General features: G+C 37.7%; 2 protein-coding genes across 2 annotated transcripts; one reads left to right on the top strand and one right to left on the bottom strand.

Moving 5' to 3' along the window:
* Nucleotides 1–751: 751 nt before the first annotated feature.
* Nucleotides 752–10177, top strand: LOC116300176 (zinc finger FYVE domain-containing protein 1). Its single transcript, XM_031708985.2, has 11 exons — nt 752–910; nt 1193–1336; nt 1719–2247; nt 2512–2726; nt 3213–3310; nt 4632–4740; nt 5369–5469; nt 6091–6208; nt 7279–7449; nt 7760–7965; nt 8266–10177. Exons 1-11 carry the CDS (start codon nt 797–799, stop codon nt 8642–8644), a joined length of 2184 nt encoding a protein of 727 aa, XP_031564845.1. The 5' UTR covers nt 752–796; the 3' UTR covers nt 8645–10177.
* LOC116300179 (DDB1- and CUL4-associated factor 4-like protein 2) lies at nt 9060–18475 on the bottom strand. The gene is made up of 13 exons (XM_089024047.1): nt 18085–18475; nt 17161–17304; nt 15834–15910; nt 15557–15659; nt 15232–15293; nt 14861–14939; nt 14368–14420; nt 13657–13727; nt 13174–13263; nt 12700–12800; nt 11416–11583; nt 10471–10588; nt 9060–10379 (listed from the first exon to the last, which is right to left on the bottom strand). Exons 1-13 carry the CDS (start codon nt 18184–18186, stop codon nt 10183–10185), a joined length of 1365 nt encoding a protein of 454 aa, XP_088880173.1. The 5' UTR covers nt 18187–18475; the 3' UTR covers nt 9060–10182.
* Between the last annotated feature and the right edge of the window lie 9 nt (nt 18476–18484).

Raw genomic sequence — 18484 nt, 5'->3', positions numbered from 1 at the left:
AGATCACTAATAACGATAATAATGAATAATATCATCTTTAGACGTCTTGAGGGTAGCTAAAGCATTATTTTAAATAGTTTTGAATCAATGGACAACAGTAGAATAATTTGTGAATTTTTGGGGTTGGTTGTGATGTGACGTCATAGCCGCCATACTGAATAAATTCACTGGATTTAATTCCAGGTGAAGTTCCGTGAGTTCCCTGGAACCCCTCTTTTGTCATGTCATGCCCTCGCTACGCCCTTACCTATTTGTGAGATCTCGTAAAGCTAGTCACCTTCTTTACTCTCAGTAGAATAAGTGAAATTCCATTTTGGTGAAGCCAATCGTACCAGTTTGTTTGTTTTTTGTTTTTTTTTTTTTTTGCATGCCGGCCATTTTGGAACTCCCCTTTTTCGATTCCTGGATCCAGCACTAAATTTAGGTCATTATTCGTTATTCCAACATTTCCATTAATTCTCGAGGGAAGAATGCACGCCAGATGTGGGATTTCTTATCACCCATAATGTGCCCCCCCCCCTCCCCCCCATCCACCTCCGTCAGCCTTCTACGTTGAAGATCAAGACATAGGTCGCCCAAGTTCAAATTCGTTATTTTGGATTTTTCTTATATCTACAAGCAGCATTATAAAGGATAAAAACAAGATAAATGTAAATTTTAGAATGCAGACTGACAAGCAAATGAAAATGACATGGATCACCTGTGTCAAATGTTGTTATACCCAGGCCCCTCTCTGTCGAAGTAAGTCAGCAGAAAAAAATGCTTAGCTTAGTTTGTTGTTGGATCGTAGGACAAGATGGCGGCTATTTTACCGTCACAAACTGGATCAGATGAGCCTATAACGAAGGAAAATAAACAAAGAAAGCCTGCAGAAAAGAAGGAGTCGAGATCAGGTAGAGATTCCAAGAAGGTATGGATAAAATCACGTTAATTGTTTGAGTACAGATTTCGAATTTCAGAACATAATTATGACATAAGCTTGTCTTCTTACACACGATTAAATTAAGATTTAAATCTACACCTTATTTAGAGCTAGTTTTTTAGAAGATATTCTTTAGAGTACATCGAACTTTCATTTTTCCATTAAATCTGTGTAAAATGTTGTTAAACATTGCCCTGAATTTGGTATTTTCAATATCGATATAACTTCTCTAGATTTACATAATTATTTTGTTTGTGAACTCATGAGCAGAAAAAATCCTCGAGTCCCACTTCGCTGGCTTCAAAATCAAGCCCAACAATGACAAAAGACGTTGGGAAGACATCGCCACTTGACACAACAAGCGAAGAGTCTGAGAGAAGCTTTTTACTGCTGGATGATAAAGAAAAGCTACAAGTAAGTCTTTTATTTACATTCATCAGAGCTAAGAAAACAGCTGTCGAGTTCTTAAATTCATGGCTTTAATGTCAACTAATGTTTTATTCATTTATTTGAAAACTTGCATGTAATTTTGTATTGTATAAGCGTTCAGAACATGTCAAATTAACTATATCACGAATCTTACATACACGACATTTGTTATTGATTCTTGTTGATTATTCAATATTGCATGAAAATTATATATTTTTCTCGATATACAATATTAATGAGAAACCATTCAATTTTTGTACTACGGGAATGTATTTTTTTTACAAAATCTCGACTTTTTTTGATTTTTAAAATCTGATTTGATTAGCCATTCTTTGTTCACTAATCTAATATTTTCTTATAACAATAGGTTCAAAATGCTGAAGAATTGATCCAGAGACTTGGTGCTGAGGGACAATCGAGTATTAAAGTGTTATCGATATTTGGGAATACTGGTGATGGAAAGTCTTACACTTTAAACCATGCTTTCTTCGATGGCGAAGAAGTATTCAAGACATCAGCATCTCCGCTATCTTGCACTGTTGGAGTGTGGGCATCTTATGACAGTAGTAACCAATGTATCATTCTTGACACTGAAGGACTTCTTGGGATGTCTGGAAATCAGAATCAAAGGACAAGGCTTTTACTCAAAGTATTAGCTATATCAGATGTCATTATTTACAGAACTAGGGCAGAGCGCCTTCATACTGATCTTTTTACCTTTCTTGGCGATGCTTCTGAAACTTATCTCAAGCATTTTTCAAAGGAGTTACAAGCTGCAACTCAGAGGTTCAATATAAATGTACCTCTGTGCACTCTTGGACCTGCCGTCATTATCTTTCATGAGACCCAGCACACAGATCTACTTGGTGTTGTTGATGAACAGACATCGCTGACAGGTTTGTTGTAGATCAATCTGGTTATTGGAAGTATATTCAATCATAACCAACAGTTCATCCATCCTTCCATCCCACATCTATCCATCCATCTATCCATTTATCCATAAAACTACTAACCCACTAAAAACCCCTTATCAATCCACATATTTGAACCATCCAACCATGCACCCATCATTCTAGTCACCCACCCACCCACCTAGACCATCCATTAAGTCACCCACCGGTCATGCACTGACATCATTGTTTACATTTTGTGTCATTCAGGAGGGTCCTCAAGGAATCCAGATGATATAATCAAACAAAGATTTGCAGATGTTGGTCGTGTTCCGCAGGCCTTCAGTTCAATCAGATATGTTGGTACCAGGACCTTTTCTCAACCAACAGATTTCAGTTGTTTGAAGAAAGCTGTAAAGCAGAACCTAAGTAATAATTCTGTGAGGTCTGCAAGATCACCAGATATCATATTTAAAGTACTTACGGTGTGTATACAAAGTATAAATCATTATATTTATTGTATGTGAGAATATAGCTTTTCTAGGTTCTCCATTCCATAATATAACTAGCTTCTTTTAAGGAATAAAGCTATGAAAACAGCCAGTTATTAGTCAATGTTGTTGTTGTTTTTTAAAACAAGCTGCACCAAATTTTCGGCAACTAGAAAGCAAGACTAGTTAATCAGATAATTAACTAGATAATCACCAAAATAATTCATATCTTAGTCCCATTTTCTTGGATAAATGACAATGTTTAGCATGTGGCAACACCAGTAAGAGCCATTTCTTCTCAGCAATCAGTCCTTAAGTTTGTCACTACCATTCTCCAAGGATGGGTGCTTTCAATTCCTTAGTAACTTGTCAGAACTAAATGAAGCTTGTAAAGGATCTGATGTCTCATAATCATTTGAATTGAGTACAGTAATTTATAATACAATATTTCTTATTTAAATGCTTCAATGTCTTTTGCAGTTTTTGAATGAGAAATTTTCTGGTGATATAGAACGGATCATTGTCAGTGCCTTCCCAGATGCATACTTTACATGTCAGTCTGTCTGTCTAGCATGTGGGTGAGTATACTGATATTATTTTAAGGTGACTGCCTACTTTTGGAAATTGATTTAAGCTTTTTTTAAAACTTCGATTTTCTGAATTGAAATTTATTGCTGATTCTAAATCTGGAAAGAAAAATAGGGTGTCCCGAGCTCGTTTTCGAGATAATCAGCATTTAATGGAAGCCTACACATGAGCTTTTGGAGTAAAAATTGCACCACCAGAAGTGATTAGAAAAAAATTAAGATTAATAAGATGATAGTTATTTGCAGACTATATGATTGCACGAACGAAGGCTAGTCAATCCTTCTACAATAATACATGGATATTTTCAACAAAAAGACAGAGAGATACATTGATTTGTCATATTTTGTAGTTTCGGTGCTCTTAAAAAATCTCATAAAGTGGAACAAAAATCCCTACAAAAATCTATTTTTCATGTGTTCCTGATTTAAACTTTTCCTAAAATGTTGATATAACCTAGATTTTTAGGAGTATTTTTGAATGAGCTATCAAAATATATAGAGTTCCGTGCAAAATTTGAGGGTTTTGCCCTGTTGAAGCTCAAAACGCGCATGGTTCTTCAATAAAATCTTGTAGATTTTTCAGCAGCTTTTGAGCACGCACACATCGTGGGCTCAAATTGAACGTTCAAAAGTAGGCAGCCACCTTAAGAACTATCCATAGGATAAATCCTTATCCAGAGGAATAAGCTTTATCCAGAAGGCACTCATTTGATCACAGGAAGCTCAGAGTTAAGATAAGAGTTTTAACCTATGCATAATTATCATTCAAAAGTGCTTTCATCCACTGGATCATGCTTATCTGGGCCCGGTTGAATTGTATGGAGGGTGGGTAGTGCTACCAGAGAGATAAGTCCCCTTATCCAGTCAATATAAAAGTCGATGCTGTTATCCAATAAATTTATATCCACTGGATAAGGTTTGTCTGTCAGATAGTGCTATCCATGCTTCGTAAAACCAGACCCTGGTGAAAAACTCCCTACTCCTGGCTCCAGGATATAATTTTATCTGTTATACCTGTGCTATCTGGAAATGCATTTTTCAATATACACCAACTTGCAAGAACGTTGACATACGAAAATAGAACATTAGTGATTTAGTGGGATAGGAATTATATTAAAAAACAAAAGAAGATCACTGAAGCTGAACTTTTTCCTTTGTCTTTTAATGTATTCCTTTCTCACTAAATTACTAATGTTCTATTTTCGTATGTCAACGTTCTTGCAAGTAGGTGTATATAATTTGGGATACCTGTGACTCCACAGGAAGACCAATTTTATTAATCCTTATTTTTACTTTACAAATCTTACAACAGAGCACACTGTCAACAAAGTATGAATCATGATAATGAGAATATAGAACACAAATGTGACGTACGATGCCAGTACCAAGCGCAGTATGATAATAGATATTTCACATGTAAGGTAAGAGAAAAATTTATCATTATATGACCCATATGGCCCTGCTCGCGTGCTCTAATAAAACCTTTGGAAAAAGTCACATGATGTGTGCCGGATGGGTCGATGTAAGTGGACAGGGGAAAAACCCGTCACCCCTTCTCGGTTTACTAGTTTACTGGTGCTGTATTTATCAATTTTAGCAGAATTTTGCAGCCTCTTTTATAACAGAAATTGGGTTATATGATAAAATACTTATTGGTCATTTGCCAGGGCTGCAGATTGGTACCCTGATGATTGCACTGATTGAACCAGTCTGTGAGAGCAATTAATATAACACGCGCACATGTCTCTGTACTGTGACATAAACACGCTGGAAGAGAGAAAAGCAAGCTTAGAAACATAAGGCGTAGCCGAGTCTTTCTCTTTAACGCCGAGTGTTACTCTTGCTTCTCAATTGCTTTACAGCTCACAGAGTGTTTATATCACAGCAGAGACAGAAGCAGCCATTTTATATTGCTAATTATAGAATATGTTTGAACGATTTTGCGCGAGCGTATCTCTTTCCTGATATAAACATGGTAGGCATCCAATCAGCTCGCACGTTATTTCATATATTTCATAATGGTAATATTTAAATGCTATCCCTTCTTAGGCTTGCTACGAGAAAGGAAAGCTTAGAGTTGTCATTCCTAAAATGTGTTCAGCATCTGAGGGTTCTTCATGGTTGGGTATTGTCAAGTACGCATGGTCAGGGTAGGTAGCCTATCAGTCTAATGGATAGAAAGACCATCACAGCCGATTTGAAAACTCACAATACGAAGTCTCTTGGAAGAGTTGTGTGCCGAAGCACTACTGCACGAAAACTTTATAGTATCTACCGTGCCGTGTTCGAGCATATTAGAGCAGTATTTGTATGACTGTGAAAAGCTCACGGCACGAACACGGTCGTGACGTGAGAAGGCCTGACCAATTGCATTGCACGAGAATTTACTCACCATCCAATCAAATACCCGAAACACGGCATGAACACGGCGCGGACACGGTCACGCCAAGGTCACGGTACTGTAAGATCAATCACATTGCCTGAGTAAAAAATTAGCCAATTAAATTTCTAAAAAAAAACCATCACGATCAATGTAAGGAACGCATATTGATACTGAGCTTTTCACAGTCATGCGCAAACTGCTCTAGTATAACGTGCCGTGTTTGAGCATATTTTTGGCTAAGTATATTGGCATTATTACGAATGATGACGTTATAGTATTCTCTATCGTTAACACAATGCGCCTGTTTTTGTCCAAACAAAGATATCTCCTTCTGTGGTTATTAACTTTGCGCAAGCTCACAACTGCTTTACCATTTCCGTCATTTCAGTTACGTGCTCGAGTGCCCGGAATGTGGAATCATTTTCCGTAGCCGTCAACACTGGTATGGCAACAGGGATCCCGTAAAAACAGTCGTGCGTCCCGAGATAAAACATGTTTGGCCTGGAGTAAGTTGACCCGTTTCCATCTAGTAGTCGCGGGAGTGGTTTTCTGAAGGGGGAGGGGGTTTGGTGGATTATGCAGGGATTTATGATGTATGTGCGTGTGTGGTGGGAGGGAGTAGTGTGGTGCAGGGTCATATATATTTATATACCCAAAATGAAGAAGGGGAGACTAACGCGATGGCGGTTTATGTGGGGCGAGAGCTTGTGCGCAGAAACAAATTTCTGCACTTCTGCAGAGAAAAAGACAGCATAGTAGAGGTGGAGGTTAAGATCTCGTTCGTGGATCTGTTTTTGGGAAGCGCGAAGTAGTGGGTGTCAGGGAAAATTTTTTTGAATTTGTTTGGAGTTGGATTTATATGTGTGGTGGGCGAGGTGTGTGTGAGTGGGGATGGATTACGTGAAACAAGCCTGCCCCCTCCCCCCCCCCCCCCCCCCCTGTAGAAACTAATGCATGATATATCGGTAATGGGCACCCTTACTTAGAGAGAGTGCGAATTAGTAATATATTAAAGTGCTACTACGACGAAAATCGCTCAAACTTGGATTCAGCTGAAACTTCCTAAGAATACTCTTTAAAGGTCCAATAATCACTGTATGAAGTGTTTTCTCGATATTCAGGACGAAAGTATGATATTTTTACGATTATTTTTTGGAGTCTGTGACGTCATACACTCAACATCGAACATCGCTCCATACATTTCTTTGTAGTTTATGATCAAAATATTAGTAGTAAAGGGAGAAAGAAATACCCAAACACCCCCAAAATATAAATTATAGTCACAAGTAATGTGAAATAAGCACATTAGCCACCCTTTGGGCTTCATAGGAATAAAATAAATTAAGGATTTATATACAAAGAAATATATGTAGCAATGTTTGATGTTGAGGGTATGACGTCACAGACTCCAAAAAATAATCGTAAAAATATCATACTTTCGTCCTGAATATCGAGAAAACACTTCATACAGTGATTATTGGACCTTTAAAGAGTATTTTTAGGAAGTTTCAGCTGAATCCAAGTTGGAGCGATTTTCGTCGTAGTAGCACTTTAATAATGTACATTTTTCCTCAAGGAAATCACGTCTTCAGTTGATTCAAGTAACGTAGCGCGTCGAGTATTGGATGGTGTCAAATACGTATCACAGACGGTCGGTACGTACAGTGCGCCACCCAGTCGAGCTGTCTCGGACTGGATCGCTGATCAAGTTGCCCCTGAGTACTGGGTTCCAAATGCACAAATCACGGTGAGTAATCTCAATCAGTCACAAACTAAACCAATATTTTCTTAGATTTGAAATTAGAGAATCCTTGGGCAGGAGAGAGCGGCGGTTGGCGTTCCCGCCAAAACCACAGCGAACCCAGCCATCAGTATAAGCCATGGAGAGAATCATTTTATCGCAATGCGCTTTTCTTTGCTCAGACATTAAACAATGCAGAGTTTCTTAAACGTTTCTACTTTTCATGTTAAGAACAATATGAAATTATAGAAATCTGAATTTTCGTATTGGCTACTCAATCTCACCATGTCACTGATCTAAAGAAATTCATTTCCAGGCTTGTCATCTATGTCAACGTCCCTTTAACGACGACGAGAAGAAACACCATTGTCGTGTCTGTGGCCAGGGTTTCTGCGACGACTGTTCGTCCAATAAGAAACCAGTAGCTGAACGAGGCTGGGGCGATCAACCTGTTCGCGTGTGTGATACATGCTTTGAAGGGAATCCCGCGGGAGATGAACTGCCACCGTCTTGTGATTTAAGGTGGGTTAGAGTAAAGGTTGGTCTAACAAAATGTATCAACAGGTTGACATTTAGTCTGTTTTATGTAAGTCGTACGTGTGAATGCCGCTGATGAAACCTATTTATATGATAGGCCTCTACCTCGGGTGTAATCTTTTCCCACTTAAGACCACACTGTCATAAGATTATTTGTTTATACCTCACCCATATGAATGTACTTTTTCACGCGCTACTGGTAAAGATAAAAATAATATTTCGGGTGTTTCAAATGCCAAAAGTGGTTAAATATTTTAAAACTGTTCATTAATCTTGTTCATACAGCCAACTAGCTGATGCTTTAGACGACGATGACTCTACTTCACGAAACGATGGAACATTAGTCGAGAAGACACTAGGGCCCATGGCTGCACGCAAGATGATAGAAGGTGTACAGACTGCTGTGGAAACCCTCGGGACCGCACTGTATTACCCGCGGGAAATCCTTACAGACGCTGCCCGGCCTAGTTACTGGGTGCCTGATTCAGAAATCACTTCATGTTCTATTTGCGACACGGATAAGGATTATAAGCATCATTGTCGTTCATGTGGACAAGGTGTCTGCGATGGATGTTCCAAGACTCGAAGACCTGTGCCTTCCAAGGGATGGGATCAGCCTGTGCGGGTGTGTGATAAGTGCGTTAAGAAAGGAGAACAGGCATAATAATTGGATTTTTAATTGAGCATCAGGGAGTTTTAGAAATAGGAGTAAAACTGCGAGGTAATAGGCCATTTTCGAATTAGTCAAATACCGCTGTGTTCCTCGATTATAGACTCATTTACCCAGAGTTAGCCTCATTTTAGTATCTAAATATCCACTAATACGAACGTTAGAAACAATAGAAACACTTTGAAATTCCACGGACGTTCACTAGAACACATGAATATTCCAATATATTCCATACGAAATCAAGACTAACCCTGTAGAACACATTACAAACTGGATTATTACAGCACTTGGCCTGCCTTCATGGCGCGGCGGCTGATGTTAGGACAATCGATAGGTGTCCCTTGATATACCCTCAACTCGTAATGTTTTGTCATACATATGCAACACCTGACAGAACCTTGAAACCGGATTGAATCAAAATGTAGTATTATTTTATTTGATAAATTGACTTGTTGAATTGACAGTTTTGACTTGTTTAGAGGCAAGTCATAGATTACTCCAAGAGAAAACGAAGGACAGATGTCCTTCATAGTCTATTGATTACTCTTATTCATGTTTTTGACTCCCACTATAGCGATCAAATCACGGTTGCAGCAGTTTTCCAAGTGGATATAAAATCTTGTCCCACAAACAACTACACAGTACTACAAGGATAATGAGGACAGTTTTCAATTCGTTTCTCAAGACAGTAAACTATTGAAACAATTTATAATCAACATTCTGAAATCAGAGTTTTGAATTTCGAGATATTCTAGATAATTCGTTGACATAGCAACGGTAACTAAGGGGAGTCTGAACCATGAATTAGAGCAAATTTCCTACGACTGTGAAAACCCGGTATTTTCATTGGATAAGAAGTGGTCTAGAGTGCTTTGATTGGTTCAAGGGGCATCGTCAATAATTCAGTACCATACCGTTTCACAGTCAAACTAATTGTACTCTTCATTCACTTATACCCGAATTAAGACTTTTTGTGAAATGCTCTTCTTTTTGGGCAAATTATTTCCCTATTTTAAAGATTGTCCCCTACGTCGAAGGGTTTATTTTCACCTTCAATACGCGAATGATAGATGTGTGTTTATGTTTTTATAAATGAGAATAATTCATGAATAATTTAGGATAAATAAAGTATTATTTAAAAATAAATGATAGAGAGTGCGCGTGCGTAAAAATGAAAACTGATCATGACTTTTGTATGAATATATTATCATCTACTTAAACATTACCCAAAATACTTTGCACCGGGGTCGAGAGGAGAGACTAACCAAAGAAAAAAAACGGAAAATACTGACAGTCGATATTTTAGATATAAAAAAGATATAGAGAACATCCGATTGAAAAACGTTTTTTTGATGGTTTTTCTCTGGTTGACCTCCCCCCCTCCTTACACACACACACACCATCTATCTAGGCAGAATCGAGTCTAACTAGTCACAAAGAACTTGTAACTCGATTATCCTTTTATAGGAAATTTACATTGTGACCGGTCTTCAACCTTTGATAGCCAAAATAAATTTACTAATCTAATCTGATCACGTGCTATACAAACGTACATTGTCATTGGTTGCATACATGAGCCCTGGCAATCCCCCAGGTCCTCCCCACTCATCACTATAACAAAGAGCAGGAACCTGAACGATTTGTTTGCTCTCTTTATCCGGGTAAGGAATGGTACGAACTATTTCTCCAGTGCGCACACTCCATACTCGAGTAAGTGAGTCCTCACCAGCTAGAACAGAAACACACTTTAGTTATTATCAGGTCAACGGGTTTAAGATAGCTGCTTAATTAAACGCTAAGGTATATAAAGGCAATTTTACCTGCGAACAAGAGGGAATCTGTAGAGTCGACAAAGATCGGCAATCTCAAGGTATTCTGGTTCACGTGACCATGGTATTCTCGCACTATTCGTTGCATTCTTAAATCCCATTTTCGTATCTAGAAATCAGATTAGAAGTTTATCAGCAAGGAAAGTCACCATTGGGCCATCTCACCGTGACGTCACAGCGGCCATTATGGGGTACCAAAACAATACATTTTCTATCCAGGAATTGAATAAATTTTTATGCAGAAACTGTGCAGAAAGTTTCTATTGTTTGGTACACCAATATGGCTGCCTTGTCACGTGAGTGAAAACACTCTATACAGTTTATTTCAGACTGCATAATCATGGTTGTTTTCAAAAATTTGCCATCAAGAACGTAACCAATACATCCAATGCACCCCCCCCCCCCCCCCCCCCTAAAAAGACCCTCATAAAAACTGTAGGGACAAAAAGTGAGAACAGGTCGCAGGGACAAAAGGTGTGAATTTTCCATTGCAACATCGTGCGTACTTACTCCATTGACCTGCCCCTGCCACAACATACAAATGAACCAATGTGGGGTTAGTTCAGAGGAACACGCACAGTGTAATAAAATATAGGCTTCTGCAGTGCACCAAGCAAACAGTACATTATAAGGACTACTTTGACGATACCGCGGTCACCTCTATGCATAAAAGAAAAACAAACACACAAAACTCTATGTATTTTCCGTCATCATTGTTTCGTTTTGCCCCCTAGCAAGATGGCCGCCGTATCGTCGAAGTAGTCCATTATTATAACAGCGAGTATGTGCCGACATTTATACAGTACACATACCGTACTGTCAAAACCACTTGTCATATAATGTACGTCTCATCGACCCTGTGGTATTCAATACATCATGTGTCCCCTCCCACCCCACCCCCATACAAAACCTAGTGCAGTTATACAATACACTTACCTTACTGTCTAGACCACTTGTCAACAAGTATGTTTCATCTTGTAGTAACTTTAAACACGTGACAGGCGTGGGTTGAGACATGTATAGACATGGGACACGTGTCCCTGTTAGTCGTATATCAGAGCTCTTAATTTCACCGTTACGATAACCATTGAACAACACGGGGCTCTGAAAACATCAGGAAAAAAATGAATGTCTTGATAACTGAAGTCCGAAGCTGGGGAGTCGTGCTACCCCGTGGGGGGGGGTAGTCCCATATATGGACTATACGGGGATGATCCGCTGAACAGGGTATGGTTTTTCGAGCTTCTTGTCATAAACAGGGTATGCAATTCCACTCAAGTTCCAAGTTCTTCCTGAGCTGCCTGTCATATTCAGGGTTTCTACTTTCGTATTGACCGAAACTGGTTATTATGGTCGTAAAAAAACAATACACGAGCTGACATGATAATTGAAACAGGAACTCAGTAAAATTTATCATATCTTTTGTCATGAACAGGGTCTACAAATTTGTTTTCTTTTTGTCATAAACAGGGTACCCCTTTCAGAATCCCAGCGGAAGACCCCTACCCAAATTCTGGCGGAGTACCCCCCCCCCCTCCCCCCGGGCGTGCTACTCCTTAGACTCCAAAAAAAGTCTATTCAAAAAATTGTCGCAATTCGTTCATGAAAGCTTTGAAAAATGGAAAAACTTAATCATTACATTGGGCGGTTGTTGCTGAGATCAATCGTTTATGACATCATAATATATATTTATTGGTTATAAACTCCTAATATAAATTTATATATACAGAGCCTAGAAAATAGACCCCTTGCATTGATTTCCTAGAGGAATTGTTCTTGGGCACAAAGCAATAGGCAACATATTAACACATATTATATCTGAAAACCATGCCATTTTAGATTAAACTGTTTTGCTAGGAGCCAATTGTGTTAAATTTTCTATTGGATTTGGCGATTCTATCCCCCACATAAACAAGCAGTGACGTCATAGTGAAATAGGGCAATTCCTCTCGGGACTCAGTTTAAGGGGTCTATATACGCTGTCGATGTAAACTCCTTGAAACCTGCATTGCAATTTGAAATCCCTTTTTAAAGGCACTGAAAAATCCAGTGATAAAAAGAAATTATAGAAGTTCCTCAAAGTAAGTGGATCAATTAGTTAAGTATCTAGACAAGAAGCTTGCTCTTAATTCGTTGAAACTCACAACTTTAAGCAATAGGATCATAACTTGAGTTCTTGCTAGGATGGGGAGGGAGGTACTTGCCACTAGATGCTCTTACCTTGAATGCAAACTGCTGAGCAAAAGTATCGCTTACTGAAGGGAAACGTAATAATCGATGTCTTGTGTTGACATCAAATGTAAGAGCTAAATTAGAAGCACCTAGGGAAAATAAGGTTTTAAGATATATTAGGGGGCATTAGCCACAACTGGCATTACTGTAGCTCCCCCATCCTCCTTCTACCCGGCCCTATACCCCCCAAGGCAGGTTTGAGTTCGAAGTTGCTTAAATATAGCAGCTACTTGAGCAAAAATCGTATTTTTATGAACACATTATATCAACTGCTTGCTAGGTGGCTCTCCTTTAATAATGACGTTTTAAAGTTGATTCAGCGGTTTTCAGCATTTTTCGTGTGAAGGCACAAACCCTACGTATCAAAGTACAGGATGGATATCCCTGGCAGTGTCCCTGCTCTTGGTCATCTTACATCTCAAAGAACACTCTCTCAAAGAACATGTGATATGATGGACGTACCTAGACTAATGATGTTATCATACAGTGGGTTCTTATTCCAGGCACTTGTCCACACAGAATGACGGTTCATTGGATACCTGCCAAGAAACCCTTCAACAAAAAAAATGAAAAATGAATCTCTTACTTAGATTAGTTCAAATGTTAGTTCCGGTTCAGGAGGGGGACCTCTCGGCATGGGAGCTAAAAAGTGAAAATCAGGAAAAAGAAGGTGTTATCTGAAAAAAAAATGTCCGAAACTGCAAATCTCCATGTCCCCTGTAATTATGACATCAAAAACTGTAATATACTGCTATGTAAGTTCCATTATTATCATTATTATTATTATTATTATTTTATTTAGTTTAAGTGGATGGATGGACAGACGGATGGATTGACAGATGAAATCCAAAGCCTTTGTGTCACTTTTAAGTTACGTTTTAATTAATGCCTGTAGATAATTCCTTTCAGTCTTTAAAACAACGATATCTGGTAAATTTGACTCACTTTGTGTTAATTCTTCAACTTGAAAGAGTAGACCCTCACCCCACTTGTCACCATGGCCAAGTAAGGTTATTCTTATTACACAGTTAAGATATTTATACACTGAACCAGATGATACAATTATTATCCTTGATTTACTTTAAATAATGGTAAAAGTATCAATCATTGACAGCTGCAGGATTTTTGAAAAGAGGTGCAGGGGGTGAGGGAAGTGGCAGGTTCAAATTAATGAGTTAGAGGGGGCCCCTCAAGAAAATAATACAATTTCTTAGTTTGGACATCTTATCCCATTTCAGACCATTCATTCTCTAGAGTACCATTTTCTTTGTTTAATATTTGCACATGAGAAGACACATGAATATGAATACAACTCAAACAAAGAATCTTATTCTCAAGAGAATGACACATGGCCTGGGCAAACATTGTCTCCAAGCTAAAAAATAGAACTATTCTTTTGTTATTCTATCTTTGATCAGATAATGGTAAAGTGCTTTAGTTAAATAATGCAGTTTGTGTTAGTATTCAAGTTTCATTGATATGAACAGGGGCCGCAGAGCAACCTAAAAAGTGGGGGGAGGGGGGGGGGGGGGACTAAGATTGAGACTACTATGGAAAAAAGATTACCTAAGATTGGAAAATATAAGAGACTAGTAGGGAATGGGGGGGCTGCCCTGGCTACGCAGTCTTTGATTAATTAAGTTCCATTTAGGATACAGAAAGAAGTCAATTGTTTTGGGATGAGGACTCCAGTTAAGAGATGTCACTAGCTGTAAAATAAAATGAAAATAAAAATATGAGACAATGACAAAGAATATCAAATGCATGTGAGCTCTTGACAGACGCATGATCGATGATTTTATACGTAGGCAGATTGGCGTGGGCGAGTTGGTCCGTGGGCAAATTAACTGTAAACTCTTCAAGCATGTCAATCTTTAGAGTTACTTAGCCTGCGTATCAGCCCTCATTAATTGTCGGGTTATCAGTCCTCCTTTGAGGGCTGCTATGCGAGTCATAGAATTATATTTGAATTATATTTAATACAAATTTAAATATTTTTTTAAATGTGACAATATTTTCACATGCTTTATCAGTTTTTTAGACAGAAGATTATAGACAGATTTCGTGGCTGTTATAAAGGCTGTTTTATAGAGATTGTTTGCATATGGAAAACTTAAGTAAAACTTATCCAAATAGAGCTAGCTCTTACTTGATCCTTCATCATGGATGATCCTGGTACTATTGACATCTTGTGGTTTTTGTCTTTTGATACTTGGTGAAATTGAACACTAAAAGGAAGAAATATGACATAATTGAAAGGTATGTAATATAAAGACTGATTGCTGAGTTAGTGTAAGTGCACTACCAAGGGGCGTAGCAAGGTCTCAATTATTGTGGCGCAATGTACCCTTTTGCTGCCAAATCCAAGGACTACTGCATGAATTTATTAAGTTTTGGTGCGGAAAGCAAACTTTTGGGGGAGGGCCCCTTTGCCCCCTCCATATGCTTATGGCACTTCTACTACACCACCCCTCTATTCTGATTTCTTTGCCATCTTCAACCTCCTCAGCACATACTCACACTGGATCTTCAGATCCACTTGTTTTGTATAGAGTGAGAATTCTTTGGTGTTTCAAATCAGGCTGGAAATGAAAAATACAGTTTGTGTGAAAATAGATTTTTCCAAAGTTGGCTACTTATTATGCCACATAATCACTCGCAACCCAGAAGTTTTTCTCATAAATCTCCCACTAGAGACAATAGAGGTCAATTTGGGGCATTTTTAGTAAACAAAATCTTGTATGAAAATTGAATAGAACATAAAATGGGACCCCTTATTCGCTAAGGAACCATAACGTAACAATATAAATAACACACAGAAACACTTCAATAAACAATACCATACATGAATGGAAGAAACAGCAAATTCAGGAGCATAAACATGTGTTAAATGAAGTTTAGAGGATTGCCGCACACGATATTGTTGGACAAGCTTCTCCATTGCCTCACTAAAGAACAGAAAGAATACCAGAACTTAATGTTTGTGGAACTATATAATCTAATACAAATTGCAGGGTTTTGGGTAAACTTGTCAGACAGGGTGGGATAGCAGCATTTTCATTATAACTTAACCCTCAATAATTTTTTCCGTGAAGCATCATGTCTAACACAAAATTGTTTACCTTTGTGAAATCAATGGGTCTGTCTGTTGATACTGTCTTGACATAATGAATTTTACAAAGGATGAATTTTGTTGTTTCTGGAAGACAAATAACATATTTTTTAAATAAAATATATACACATGTAGGTGGGCTCATGAAGAAAAAATTTGTTTAGGTTTATTGTTATTTAATTTAGCAACCAGAAATCTATTGGACAATCAATCCAACAAAGCATTTAAGTCACTGACAAAACCTATTATCTGCATCCAAATCATTTTTTCTGTTGTTTTGATTGGCCAAGATAACTTGTGCCATTATCAGGTTAATTGGCTATTTTGTCAACATGACTTGCTTCCCCGCGACTTGTTACATTTGATAGAAAGCAAAAATAACCAAAGCACAAAAAGAAAATGGAAAAAATAATTTGAATGACAAAACAATATTATTATTGAACTCAGTTGTGAGAATATTGTTATTTGCTAATGTCTCGCAGGCACTAACGAGTCATAATATTTTGCTCAATATCATTTAATGATTGCCTATTGTAGTTAAAATGGTTGGCACATTAATACTACAATAATAAACATTACATCCACCTGTATAACTATTGCTGGTTTTACAAGCAGCCATGTTGGTTGAATTTAATATAATTTTTAAATATATTTTTGTACCAATGCAAAAATACAAAACTGCTGTAACGATAGCTGTGTACACTGTATTTAATAGGAGCAAAGTTGTACAAAGCCAAATTATATTAAAATCATCAGATAACCACTATCTATCTGGAGTCTATAAAAGTTACGCAAATAGTTATGCATAAAATAAAATCCAGTGGATAACTCTATTTCAAGCCTCATGCAAACAACTTATGACATCTGGATATAGTTTATCTGCTGGATAAAGATTTATCTTTTGATATAAGCTTATTTGTGCTTTGTACAACTGGCTTTTGGAGTAAGAGGAGTCTACAATTATGCGATCGGATTTGATAAATCACACAAACAAAAAAAATGACAACAACAAAAGGAATCCATTTCAGAGTCACAGCTGTTCAATAGCATACTGGTACATACCTTTCAATTGCATACTGGTACACCATTTGCAATAGACCTCTTTACCTTGGGCATAATGTTTTCCCATTTCAGATCATGTGTCATTCTCTTGCGAATAAAATTCTTTGTTTGAGCCGTATCCATATTCATGTGTTTTCTCATGTGCAGCCATTAAACAAAAAAATGATACTCTAGGGAATATGACACATGATCTGAAATGGGAAAACATTATGCCCAAGGTAACATTATTACAAACAAATACATCATACTATAAAAACAAAATATTTCTCACATACTTTTAGTCTTTTTCTTTTGACTTCTGAGCATTTCTTGCAGATTTTGGATTCCTTATTTACTTCTTGTGAAGACATTTTACATTGAATTTCATGTGTTATCCTAAAATACTTTTTCTTTTCTGTGTCATAAATAAATCCTGGAATCTTAAGTTTGCATAGTCAAAGGAAAAAACAGAGAAGGATTTTTTGTTTGGTGGGGGAGGGGGGGGGAAGGTTATGTTACTATTATGTTACTATTACTAATCATATAATTAATAAAGTATGTCCACAGGAAACCCACTTTAAGTGAATGTAACAACAGATGTTGTACATCAAAGCTCACAAAGCACTCTCAGAAACTTAGCTCTGCAAAAAAGGAAAATTGAAGGAAACAAATTGAAGAAAAAAACCCTGAAGGAACTATCAGACACCCAGTTCTTCACAGTTATTTTTGTCTGTTGAAATACCTACATTTCCATAGAAATGTTGATGAAAAATTGTCAGATGAATTTTTCCATTTTTCGAGGAGCTGATCGAAAAAGTAGAAGTACTTGGTTTCCCATCATGCTTTGTGCTAGGAATTTGATCATGCAACAGCAAAAATGCCACTCTCAGCCCTGGAGTCAATTGATCCTTACTGTGCATGCTCAATGAAATGCCAGAGATCTCAGAAAACCAATCATTCAATTGGTTACGCCGGGATATAGTGAGTACAAGCAATGAAAACTATGTTATGATTTCTTTATCCAAAGCGGGCTCCCTGTGGTCTGCTTCGACTACAAGGTAAGCGCTCGTTATGCCATCATTATTTATATAATTTCTGTAGCAAAAAGCGATTAGGAATATGAATTCTTCCCCTGGATGGAATGCTATTCTATGACAGGTTACCCCAACAGAATATATTTTAAAAATTCATCAGTGAGTTCAAGTGTAGTTCAAGGATACATGTCGATAAGTCGTTTCCTGCCGTTTCTCTACGACAACCCCACCACACAATCTGCATTTAGCTTCCTTATTAGTAGTTTGTTTTCTTCTTTTGCCCGGCATTCTTTCTCTCTTAATACTTACAGTTAACCTAATTAAATACCAACACACGAAGACCAACACGAGTTATCACGATCTTTTACCAGATGTTTTAGGCTTCCTTAAGATTTTTTGAGCTTGTTCTTCAAGTTCATAATACTGAAAATACCCCAGAAATTGCCGTCGAGAATATAAAAACGAATCGAATCTTAAAACTACATATAAAATATAGCTTAAGATTTGTGAGAAAGTCAAAACACTTCGAGGCTTCGGCCATGCGCCATGCTGTGATCCAAGCTGTACCAGGGGCATTGTGGGATAG

The sequence above is a fragment of the Actinia tenebrosa genome, unplaced genomic scaffold (genome assembly GCF_029948245.1).
Source record: "Actinia tenebrosa isolate PJP-AT-01 unplaced genomic scaffold, QUT_ActTen_1.0 PGA_scaffold8__29_contigs__length_14323225, whole genome shotgun sequence".
In the NCBI taxonomy this organism is placed as follows: domain Eukaryota; kingdom Metazoa; phylum Cnidaria; class Anthozoa; order Actiniaria; family Actiniidae; genus Actinia; species Actinia tenebrosa.
The sequence above is the reverse complement of the archived record's forward strand: the minus strand, read 5'-3'. Positions and strand labels throughout refer to the sequence as shown.

Bases quoted from the DNA above. Each gene is read 5' to 3' on its own strand.
- LOC116300176 (XM_031708985.2), top strand. From the start codon at position 797: ATGGCGGCTATTTTACCGTCACAAACTGGATCAGATGAGCCTATAACG. The intron at 911-1,192 runs GTATGGATAAAA...ACTCATGAGCAG, and splicing joins CAGGTAGAGATTCCAAGAAG to AAAAAATCCTCGAGTCCCAC. The intron at 3,311-4,631 runs GTGAGTATACTG...ATCTTACAACAG, and splicing joins TCTGTCTGTCTAGCATGTGG to AGCACACTGTCAACAAAGTA.
- LOC116300179 (XM_089024047.1), bottom strand. From the start codon at position 18,186: ATGCCGGGCAAAAGAAGAAAACAAACTACTAATAAGGAAGCTAAATGC. The intron at 15,660-15,833 runs GTAAACAATTTT...TCTGTTCTTTAG, and splicing joins GACCCATTGATTTCACAAAG to TGAGGCAATGGAGAAGCTTG. The intron at 13,264-13,656 runs GTGAGTCAAATT...TTTTTGTTGAAG, and splicing joins AGTTGAAGAATTAACACAAA to GGTTTCTTGGCAGGTATCCA.